The sequence below is a fragment of the Physella acuta genome, unplaced genomic scaffold, assembly GCF_028476545.2.
Source record: "Physella acuta isolate Inbredline_101_S28 unplaced genomic scaffold, ASM2847654v3 ptg000103l, whole genome shotgun sequence".
In the NCBI taxonomy this organism is placed as follows: domain Eukaryota; kingdom Metazoa; phylum Mollusca; class Gastropoda; family Physidae; genus Physella; species Physella acuta.
Window position 1 is genome coordinate 360,001 of NW_026731623.1, and position 12,900 is coordinate 372,900.

Consider the following 12,900-nt stretch of genomic DNA (forward strand, 5'->3'; position numbering starts at 1 on the left):
TACATATTTGAATAGCCATTTACCAGTTGAAAGTGGTCAGTTCTAAACATCAAAACTCCACCTACAAGGCCTTGATAAGGAAGTCTGCAATTATAGAATATCAAAAGTTTGACCCTATTATAGAATGTCACAATCTAAATAGTAACCTCATTATATATTGTGCCAAACTGTAAATGTTAGCATCATTATAGAATGTTACACTCTAAATGTTAACTTCATTAAAAGTATTTAAAGCAACAAGACTGTGTTGCTTTCTTTTTATTCAAGCACCTTTTAGGTTAAGCTGATGTCTTTGGTGCCAGTGAGGTCGGTAGGGTGGGTTGTTTCTAGTACAGTTGGATGTGCACTCTTCTATCTTCTGCAAACCTTAACACTGAAAAATGTAGCACTTACGTGTACTGGAATTTATCAATGCTAATTGACATGTGTTTTGGCTGTTCTGTACAAGAGTACATGTTTCTGTCATCTTCTGGCACCAAGTCCACATCATGAAAGGTTACACACTGGAAGTCAAATACTTTGAGCGCCTCTCGAAATGCAGCATTCATGATCCTTCCCTTGTTAAATGTCTCGTTGCCATACTAATACATAGAGGATGGGATCAAAATTAATATAATAATGCACCACTATTTAGATAACAATAAAAAAGCGTGCGTTGCTTCTTAAGTATTAGTAATGGTATTCAATAAATAACATAGTGATCCAAGCTTTTCTTTATAGTTATTTAATAGTAGTGCATTATTACATATTTAAAGAAAATCATATAGTTTCGAATATTTTTTGCGCAAAATTATTATTAAATTAATAAATTCAATACCTTAAATTATTTTAATACAATAAAAACGCACCATTAAAAACAATTGCACACCAAATGAACACTAACAATATGTGTATAATTGCGCTAAAATTGTAATTTATTTAGGAAACTAAACTGCATTTAAGCATCCAATCACATTGGATATCAGACCACACGTGCCAAGTTACAGAGAACTGATCGGTTAGAAGCGGTCGACATTTGGCTTGCCAGTTTCGATCCATATCGACAAAAACACGCAAAAACGAGGAAGCAAGTTAAATAAAAGTAAGTAAAAAGCTTGTAAAAAAGCAATATCATACATCATCCAATAGACGCAACATAGAATAGCCTCAAAATTATTCCAAAAGCCCATTAAAATCATGTACGCTGTTATTAAAATAAAATCATGACGTAACTACTAGTTCATTTAGGTGATCAAAATATTATACACAGGTATAAAATCTAATTATCTTGAATCTATCACATTTTCCGGAGATCGGATGTAGTACTTTATTTTCGATTTCTCAAATAAATATCACTTCTACTGGACCGATTTGTAATAAAGTTTTCATGTAGGTAAAGACTCAATGACAACGAACTAGGACAAAATTAGATATTTGATTAACATTTTAAAAAATAATGTTTCCATTATAATGTACTAATTTTCTGCGTTATTAAACACACATTGTAAGCGATCATTTGGTGAGCAATTCTTTTAAAGTTTAAAAAAGATAAGTTAAAAAACATTTATAATATTTCTATATCCTAATTGCAGCGCCATCTCCCTTAATAAGATTATCAGAGAAAGTTTAGGATAAATCACTCCCGCTTTATCTTGAAAAAATTAACTGTCATTTTGGTTTCAAAATCTAAATAAACCGGGAATATTCTTATTTAACCATACAGGGGATGGCTATTCGGGATATATATCGAAACGCCGATCGAAATTTCGGGCACTTCTAACTGACAGATTTGTTTCAAAGTTGGCAAGTGGGTCAAGACATAAAGACAATACAATCTGACTTTAAATTTAACTTAATGGATGCCTAATTAATTTTTATGAATTAATTAAATTATGTCCAAATTAGAAGGCTGCTTTACCCAACTATTCCGCACCATTATACGCGCGTTTCACGCTGTGGAGTCATGAAACTCTATTCTTTTTAAAAACAATTAAAGTACTGAAATAAAATCATAACAATTTAATAACAAGCTTTTATGTAATAATGCACTATAACTATAAAGAAAAGCGTGGGTATCTTCCTAAATATTAGCTAAGGTATCCAATCTAATATACAAAGTTCAATTCTGTATGTGGCGGGCGGACCGTGGATTCCAAAGTCGAAAGTGTTCATCGTTTAAATTCATACGTTTAAAAATTAATATTGAAGGTTTTGTAAAACAATTTTCATTTTTTCAAACTTATGGTAATAATTGTTGGCATGTCCATTAAACAAATTTTTTTTCGGTCGTACCAAACATGATGAACGTTGTCTTTTACGTAACTTTTTTTAAGCAGATGTTTTTTAACAGTATATTTAGCAATGCAAAGTTTTACTAACAAAGAAACAATTTCTTTTTAAAGCTGTGTTTTATAGCTTCAAAGTTTTCATCAGATCACATTGCAATGTTACCAGGCAAATTTCTAAGCTTGTTGTGTCCTGTAAACTTATATTTATATGATATAGATCTAGAGATCTAGATCTAGTAAGTAGTTTTTGCATTTAAGGTATGCTTTAACAAAATTAAGGCGTACAGCTCTAATCTAATATAAAAATTTAAGGTATGCTTTAACAAAATTAAGGCGTACAGCTCTAATCTAATATATAAATTTAAGGTATGCTTTAACAAAATTAGGGCGTACAGCTCTAATCTAATATATAAATTTAAGGTATGCTTTAACAAAATTAAGGCGTACAGCTCTAATCTAATATATAAATTTAAGGTATGCTTTAACAAAATTAAGGCGTACAGCTCTAATCTAATATAAAAATTTAAGGTATGCTTTAACAAAATTAAGGCGTACAGCTCTAATCTAATATAAAAATTTAGTGACGGCTATTATGGGCAGATAATATAGTTTGAAACGATTTTAAACTTAGGGGAGGTAACTAAGAGGAGTTTGCTTTCACGGGGGGGGGGGGGGGTAGGGGGTTGGGGAAAGGAGGGGTGGGGGGGGGGTTATCGTCCTTAACGAACTACTGATTGTGTTTTAAAGCAAATATTTTCAGTGGCAGCATTGGTACTGTCGAATTCACAAATTATGAATTACTGAAAAGAAGAAAATAAAACAACTAAATAGCGGCGTACAATACGCCGCGGGTCGGCTCGTTATTAAATATTTAAAGAAAATGGTGCCCTGTCAAAACGGCCCGGGACAAATCGGCCCCGTCAATTTGACCCCGTCAAATCGACCCCCGACTAAACGACCCAGTCAAAATAGCCCCGTCAAACAGGCCCCGACTTATTGGCTCCCGTCAAATGGGCTCCCATCATATTGACTCACGAAATGTAGGCTCCCGACAAATGGGCTTCCGACATTTAGGCTCACGACAAATGGGATAACGACATATTGGCTACCGACAAATGGGCTCCCGGCATATTGGCTTCTGACAAAATGACTCAGGACATATTGACCCCAGATAAATAATCGTATAACCACTATTGGCATAAAATTAATTATTTTGTCCTACCTCCACTACCACTATAACCTCTTTTAAATGCCTGGATGAAATTGTTTTTCATGAACCAACAGCTATTCACAAACACGTCGAGCCCTTAACAGCTAAATTCCACCAATTCTAATGTCTTGATAATGTTTAATTTACATCAGTAAAGATCTGTTGCTTAAAGTCGAGCACAGAAGTGTAAATGTATAATATACAGGATGTTCACAGGATAACGGCATTTTGTTTTGATAACCTACAAGCATACTGCATACCTCTCCCTACACACTGAGTTGAAACAGCCTATAATCGGCTCATTTATGGAAGTCATAGATACTATTTCTTTTTTAATAGATAAACTATTATAAAAATACGACCTTCCGGACAAGAGATGTATTAAGAGTGTTGGGTGAGCTAACTCTAAATAATATTGATGAAGGGGTCCCACTGGCAGGTGTTATATTCAATGAGACCGTTATGCCAGGAGACTTAGTCTCTACAGAAACCGAATTATCAGTGGTCATTTAGTCGAGAGCCAAATTGACAGGGGCCTATTTATCGTGAGCCAAAATGATGGAATCCTATTTGCCGGAGGGCGTAATGACGGGTGCCGTTTTGTCGAGAAGCTAAATGACGGGAGCCTATATGTCGGGAGCCTATTTGTCGGGAGCCTTATTGAACGGAGCCCTTTTGTCGAGAGCCTATATAACGGGAGCATATTTGTCGGTAGCATAAATGACGGGACCCCATTTGTAGGGAGCCTATATGACGGATCCACATGTCGCTGGCACTTTAGACGGGGTCAATTTGACGGGGCCGATTTGTTATTGGCCGTTTTGACACCGCACGAAAGAAAAATAATTTATTTTCTACTTTTTGCGCATTATTACATAAAAGCTCGTTTTTTATGACATTTTTTTTAGTTTCTCGTATACAAAGTAGGCCACTATAGAGAAAGTATTATAATCGTGCAAAAAAATCTAGATTTTTGTGAATCTCGAAGTTTTACACCTCCCTTAGTCGGAAAAACATAGTTTGCAATCTTGTCTGTATGTCGGTGTGTGTGAGTGTAAACACGATAACTTGAGTACCGTTAGAGCTAGGTTGATGAAACTTCATAAATAAGAATTATATCGAATTTGTAGATCTGTATCAACTTTTCAGCGATTTTCGATAACCGAAAGTGGAACTTTTTCTACTTTCAATTTTTCAAAAGCCTATAACTTGAGTACTATTTAAGACAGATAAATAAAATTTCACACATAAGTAAAAGTACTAATACTCTGCCTTCTTTCAAATTTTGAGTAATTTCAGTTTACCGGAAGTAGTAATTTACGCTATTTCCGATTTCTCAAAAAATGAATGTGAATTTATAAAGTACTATTAATATTCCTCACTATAATACACACTTTTGCTTGGCGTTCACTTGGTGTGCAGTTCTTTTTTCTACGAGATTCTATTCTATTTTAAAAGTTTAAGAAATTAAAAATGGATTTAAAATATTGTCTATGTCCCGAGTTGCCATCCCGCGTAGTGTTATATAAGAATATTCGAGAATGATTACTGGAGATCGCTCCCGGTTTATTTATCCATGTTAACGATAATGATGGAAAGATTCTCGTCAACTTGGTCATGTCCATTCAGTATCTATTTTTCGATTTGTAAAATCTGTCAGTCGAGTTTACAAGATAGTAACTCTTTCTTGACTGATTTTCTGACAAATAAATGTACACTTCACCACAATGACCAGACCATATGTAAACCACAATGACCAGACCGAATGTAGACCATAATGACCGAATGTAGACCACAATGACCAGATCATATGTAAACCACAATGACCGAATGTAGACCGCACCTGTTCCACAACGAAGATTTTGAAATGGATGAGTTGCCTTTTGAGCGTGGGTATCAGATAGTGTAGCAGAACTTTGAGGTGGTTCCAGCGGTCCCTGTAGGGGATGATGACGGCCACACGATGTCTCGAGATGCAAGAGTCAGGCTTCCACTCACCTCCTGTCCTCACGTCCTTGTGCTCTCTGATGATGTCGTTGATGTCCACAGTTATATTCAAGTTCACATCAGTCGAGTTGCCAACTGGTGATACAAAAAGACAATTCACAACTTTCGATATAAAAACTCATGAACCTAAAACTTGTTGCTATAAAATATAAGGCTTTTATAAATGGTCTAATTTGAAGATGTAACACCAACAAACGACTTTAAAATTAGCAAAAATATTAAGACAAAGGCAAAGATTTTTCTGGAAATCTATAATATAACGCTGGTGTAGTGTGTCAGTCCGTCATCGCTATAGATTTTGGAACCATAAAAGTAAACACACTACATGTCGTGATGTTTACTTGCATCGCAGTATCATATTATATATAAAAGGTAGGGTTTATTTATGTAACTTACATTTTTTTGTATAGTTAGCACTGTTTTTACGCTTTCGCATAACGTAAATAAAATATTAAATACACGCACAATGCTAAAACATATTAAACGGATCAATGTCAAATTATAATTTCGCTTAGATTAATAGAAAAATTGGATACATTTTAATAACAGTAGGGTAAAACAACTAATTAAATAAAATCTTTTATAATTTTGCCAAGGGGGTATTTAATAATAAAAAAATGTGAATGCAAATTCTGCGGACGTGCAAAAGGACATTATTATTAGAATATTTATCATTAGCATGGATTGATAAAACGCACGAGGTAGGTAAAATACAGATATTTTAAATTATGTCTTTTGTTTTTTGTTAATAATAATTAGGGGTATTATAGTCGTTTAGTAAGTTGAATCAGGTGGTTCCGCCGGTGCCCCGGCCGGGTGCGATTTAGCGCCCCGGACAAGACTGTTACCACTATGTGTTTATGTTTTAAGTTGTATTTATGTTATGCGTTTACGTTTTCATTTTTGTTTTTTTGCGTTTTCATTTTTTTTTGTATTGTGTTTGTTGTCTTTTGTGTTTGCGTGTTGCGTTTGTGTTTTTGTTTAAATTTTTTGCGTTTGCATTGGGTTTGTGTTGTGTTTGTTTTCTTTTGTATTGTGTTTGTGTTGTGTTTGTGTTTTCTTTTGTGTTGTGTTTAGTTTTTTTCTGTTCCAAAGTTGGTACATTTAAAAAAGATTCACCGTGGCGGAGTTCGGGTATGCAGCTTGTCAATCAATAACAAGCGTATTGTAAGTAATCAATTTCTATAGAGGTGGGCTGATTATGGAGCTCTTTAAGATGCTCTAGAGTCATGGTTTACCAACAGTCTTATGCGTAAGAACAGGAAAATACTTAAGACAGTCCCAATGATGTGTATGTGATGGCGTATGGCCAGTTGTGTATGTAGACTATTGAGGGAGGAGGTAGTAATATTGAAACTTGGACAAAAATACCTGAATCATGCGATTTGATCACAGGAGTTGATTCTAAGGGCTGTATCATTTCAATTTTTAATTATATTTTCTTTTATCAATAGTCTTTATTGGCATATTTTCTTTTAACAATAGTTCTTGTTGATATAATTATATTTTCTTTCATCAATTAGTTAAATTATAGGTCAAATTAGCATCTAATACATTCAAGCGAATTAGGTTTAAATGTTGGTGCTATTTCAGATCAGACTGGTAGCAAAATAGATTGAATCTATTTCTTTGACTTTTGCACATATAGGGATGGCGAGGTCAGTACTTTGACCACACTTTTCGCTGGCCACAACTCGAGGGGACTGATGTGTAACACCCCACCACTTGAACCAGGAGACGGCACTCGATCATTCCGTGATAAGTGTCACACATCGGACCAAATGTCCACTGTATTACTGGTATGAATTGTGTATAATAAAGTAGCTGATTAGATCGTAATGGGGGATTTCAATCATGTATTTATTGGGACAAAGGAAAGAAATCATCCCGTATGACTTGAGCTAAAAGTGCTCTGTTCGGCCAATCGATTATCTGATGTATAGTTTGGTTTGTACTAAATAGATCTGATACACTCAAGTCCTGTTTCAGCTCAACGTCTCTCCAAGTAACACTTCAACAATAAGATTAGATAGATATAATTTGGTTACAGGAGTTTTAGTTTATTCTAATCAAATGCTGGTTCATGTAACACGTTAATTCGAATTTTAAAAACTTTGACTTTATCCAGGTAAAGTAATAAAAATGTATAATCCGGTGTTAATCCAGCCTCCCCCGTCTCTATTTCAAACGATTTCCTTCAGGATTTCTTTGTCTCCCGCTATTCCTCTTTCCCCGTGGACACCAGCAGCAGTGAATTGTTTACTGTCTTCTGGTATTGTACCCTAACCACCATTTTATCAATGATTTCATTCTCTACTGTCTGTAGCCTAGCTCCATGCCATACAGTAAAAGAGGCTTCACATTCAGCTATTGATCCGTATTGAATTTTTTTGACAAAGCATTTGAATTTCCCATTGGCATAGAATATTAAGGGGGTAGGCTCCGGAAAAAACGGGGGAAAAAAGGTTATAATTAGTAAAGCTTTTTAAAAATTTATTTGTGTATGTATAAGTTAGGGTACTTAACGGAAAACATGTGCATGTACCAGGGACAATACTGAAAATATAGTTGCCACGGCAACAGCGGCCATATTGGAATAAACTACCTTTTGTGGAGTTCTAAAATTTCATAAAGTAACATATAAACCGCACATATAATCATTAATCCTTCTTGTACTAACACCAATAGAGTCTGTTTGCTAGTTTTTGTAACCGAAAAATTTAGCATTAATTTCAATGTAATTTCACCATGCCAAATTTTGAAAATTAAAAAAAAATAATTCTAGAGTGTTTTCTGTTACAAAAACTAGCTTGCTGACTATTAGTGTTAGTAGAACAAGTATCACTGGTTATATATAATTCTAATCAGAACGTCATAAATTAGGCGGTAATGTCAGTGTCTTTATACATTTATAGTCTTAAAAAGTCTATGTAATCATACTAAATTTTTGAAAAATTCTTTTTCAAAATATGGCAAGCGATAAAATAAGAGTTACAAGTTACATTTGAAAAATTAAAGCCGTTTGATCGATGGTTCCCAAACGGCTTTAATTTTTGTATGAGTGGTTTAAAAGCCATTTAGAATTATTTATCAATGCACATATTTTAAACAAGTTAATTAAAAAAGTCTAGTGACATTTATGCGCAATTTCCTTATGTTATCTAAAAATAGCTCTGACGTATAATGTTGGGGTGCGTTCAAGCTAGAAGAACGATCGGTTTGTAGGTGTTTATGTAATTTTAAAATTTGTGACCGAACGAGAGGATATTTTTGAAAACTTTCTTCGGCAATATTGTTCTAAATTATGACAGGAATTGATTGGTACATGTTTCAAGTCGCTAAGTGGTCTGGTTGCCAAGATATGGGCCAAAAACTGATTTTTTTCGAGGTTTTTTGGCTTTTCCGGGAAATACATGAAAGAAACCCGGAATTTTTATGGCCTATGCTCATTCTCGTAACTTGCTTAACATAATTGCTTTTGGAACTAGTCATCGATATTGCTTCGTTGAGGAGGAGATACGACTTAAAGCCCGGACACACATTCATCCATACATTCATCCATCCATTCCCAGAAATGACGAGTTAATAAACGCAATTCTCCAGAATGGAAATTGCGCTAAAAACTGCCCTCAACCTCTTATTGAAATGAACTGGAATGGCCAGAGAGAGTAAAATAATTAAAAGTCAGAACAATTATTTCCCATGATAAAAATACACGATAATGATCGGTGGTGTATAGCTTAGTATTGTATTTATATTAAATAATATAACATTCCCAATCACCACAACACCATGACTCAACTAATCCAAATTAAAAATAAAGGTGTTTGTTAAATTACTAATACATTACTAGTATTAATTTGTTTGACTATTTCTAGCCTTAATGAAACGCAAGTCTTTATGTACTTATTTTACAAAAATTCAATTTTGGTTGAAAAATATACTTTCTGCCAACAAAAATTTGGAACCAGCTTTTCATGTCATTTTATCGAGTATCGTTGACGTCATTATTATTGTTTATTTTTTTCGGCATTGGCTTTATAATTCTGTTTACTCTAGTATCAAAAACATCATTTTAGTTAATAAGATAAAAAGGAATGACGTAGGTTAAAACAAGAACATTAGGCACATACTAGTTAATAAGATAAAACTGAGTGATGTAGGTTAAAACAAGAACATTAGGCACATACTAGTTAATAAGATAAAACTGAGTGATGTAGGTTAAAACAAGAGCATTAGGCACATACTAGTTAATAAGATAAAACTGAGTGATGTAGGTTAAAACAAGAACATTAGGCACACACTAGTTAATAAGATCTGAGTGATGTAGGTTAAAACAAGAACATTAGGCACATACTTGTTAATATGATCTGAGTGATGTAGGTTAAAACAAGAACATTAGGCACATACTAGTTAATAAGATAAAACTGAGTCTTTTCTTCTTCTTCTTCTTCTTCGTTCTTAATTATTAGTGTTGAAGGTGATCGAGTGGGTTTGAACTCGAGACTTTGTTCAAATGTATCAACCATGACCTTTTTTGACGACTCGACCACGCCTCCAACACAATTAAGCGTTACGTGTCAACTGGTTATGCGCCATTGAGGCCACTGACTCCGATTTCAGCCTGCTTTTCTTTTTGGATTAGCTTCCATAGCCTTTGTCCAACCAAGAACAAACTACAAGGCAGCAGTTGTTTAATTTTGGAGTTGTCTCTCCTAGAAGAGTGGCTGTCCCCAGCTAACGAGCCTCATCTGCCCGAGGGTTCGAACTCGATACTTTTCAGTTTAGCAACCATGAGCTTTACCGACTCGACCACGCCGACCCCTAAAACTGAGTGATGTAGGTTAAAACAAGAACATTAGGCACACACTAGTTAATAAGATAAAACTGAGTGATGTAGGTTAAAACAAGAACATTAGGCACATACTAGTTAATAAGATCTGAGTGATGTAGGTTAAAACAAGAACATTAGGCATATACTTGTTAATATGATCTGAGTGATGTAGGTTAAAACAAGAACATTAGGCACACACTAGTTAATAAGATAAAACTGAGTGATGTAGGTTAAAACAAGAACATTAGGCACATACTAGTTAATAAGATCTGAGTGATGTAGGTTAAAACAAGAACATTAGGCATATACTTGTTAATATGATCTGAGTGATGTAGGTTAAAACAAGAACATTAGGCACACACTAGTTAATAAGATAAAACTGAGTGATGTAGGTTAAAACAAGAACATTAGGCACATACTAGTTAATAAGATACAACTGAGTGATGTCGGTTAAAACAAGAACATTAGGCACATACTTGTTAATATGATCTGAGTGATGTAGGTTAAAACAAGAACATTAGGCACACACTAGTTAATAAGATAAAACTGAGTGATGTAGGTTAAAACAAGAACATTAGGCACATACTAGTTAATAAGATAAAACTGAGTGATGTAGGTTAAAACAAGAACATTAGGCACATACTAGTTAATAAGATAAAACTGAGTGATGTAGGTTAAAACAAGAACATTAGGCACATACTAGTTAATAAGATAAAACTGAGTGATGTAAGTTAAAACAAGAACATTAGGCACATACTAGTTAATAAGATACAACTGAGTGATGTAGGTTAAAACAAGAGCATTAGGCACATACTAGTTAATAAGATAAAACTGAGTGATGTAGGTTAAAACAAGAACATTAGGCACATACTAGTTAATAAGATAAAACTGAGTGGTGTAGGTTAAAACAAGAACATTAGGCACATACTAGTTAATAAGATAAAACTGAGTGATGTAGGTTAAAACAAGAACATTAGGCACACACTAGTTAATAAGATACAACTGAGTGATGTAGGTTAAAACAAGAACATTAGGCACATACTTGTTAATAAGATCTGAGTGATGTAGGTTAAAACAAGAACATTAGGCACATACTTGTTAATAAGATCTGAGTGATGTAGGTTAAAACAAGAACATTAGGCACACACTAGTTAATAAGATAAAACTGAGTGATGTAGGTTAAAACAAGAACATTAGGCACACACTAGTTAATAAGATAAAACTGAGTGATGTAGGTTAAAACAAGAACATTAGGCACATACTTGTTAATAAGATCTGAGTGATGTAGGTTAAAACAAGAACATTAGGCACACACTAGTTAATAAGATAAAACTGAGTGATGTAGGTTAAAACAAGAACATTAGGCACACACTAGTTAATAAGATACAACTGAGTGATGTCGGTTAAAACAAGAACATTAGGCACATACTTGTTAATATGATCTGAGTGATGTAGGTTAAAACAAGAACATTAGGCACACACTAGTTAATAAGATAAAACTGAGTGATGTAGGTTAAAACAAGAACATTAGGCACATACTAGTTAATAAGATAAAACTGAGTGATGTAGGTTAAAACAAGAACATTAGGCACATACTAGTTAATAAGATAAAACTGAGTGATGTAGGTTAAAACAAGAACATTAGGCACATACTAGTTAATAAGATAAAACTGAGTGATGTAAGTTAAAACAAGAACATTAGGCACATACTAGTTAATAAGATACAACTGAGTGATGTAGGTTAAAACAAGAGCATTAGGCACATACTAGTTAATAAGATAAAACTGAGTGATGTAGGTTAAAACAAGAACATTAGGCACATACTAGTTAATAAGATAAAACTGAGTGATGTAGGTTAAAACAAGAACATTAGGCACATACTTGTTAATATGATCTGAGTGATGTAGGTTAAAACAAGAACATTAGGCACATACTAGTTAATAAGATAAAACTGAGTGATGTAGGTTAAAACAAGAACATTAGGCACACACTAGTTAATAAGATATGTAACGTTAACCTATCTATCAGCCAAATAGAAGGAGAACGTCCCCGGATTCTTTTTTCGGGGTCATATGCAAATGCCTTACGGCCTAAGTGGATGAACACTTAACACAACGACCACTAGGGCTCGAAATTTAATGTCTAGGGAAGCTAGTGATACTATTGTAATTAACACTCATCCAATCTACATACGACCTTTTAATCAGCGAACTCAGAAGTGGCAGAACACAAGGTTGAACTAAATAAAATATTTAATGTATAACATATCAAAACCCAACTTACACAATGTAGGAAAAAACACTATCACAGATTTCTACAGTCTTAAGAAACAGCTACAGGCCACACAACACTGCTGTAGTTTCTAGAATTACTTAGCGACAAGTAATATTAAACTAGAAGACTAAATCAACTGAAGAAAGCAAGGCACACACAGGTCTTAAGTACTCTCACGTTCAAATGGTCAGAGTCTATAGCCGGACAATGTGGACGGCTGCCTGACCAAGGTAAAACTGCCTCGTAGACTGCCAGGTCAAGATAAACTGCCTCGTGTTGCGAGTGTGCGGGGCAATTAAAGACTTCTG

The 12,900-nt window shown here is 34.3% G+C and overlaps 1 protein-coding gene across 8 annotated transcripts in view; it reads right to left on the reverse strand.

The window, feature by feature from the left end:
• Positions 1 to 12,900, reverse strand: part of LOC131931299 (beta-1,4-N-acetylgalactosaminyltransferase bre-4) — a 69,134-nt gene that overhangs the window by 1,031 nt on the left and 55,203 nt on the right. For all 8 annotated transcript variants that reach the window (XM_059288042.1, XM_059288059.1, XM_059288050.1 and 5 more), the window contains 3 exons: positions 5,321 to 5,559; positions 394 to 581; positions 1 to 84 (listed from right to left, as the gene is read on the reverse strand). The exon at positions 1 to 84 is cut by the window's left edge and continues 141 nt beyond it. In XM_059288042.1, the coding sequence (XP_059144025.1) occupies positions 1 to 84; positions 394 to 581; positions 5,321 to 5,559 (511 nt within the window). The remainder of the gene's footprint in view (positions 85 to 393; positions 582 to 5,320; positions 5,560 to 12,900) is intronic.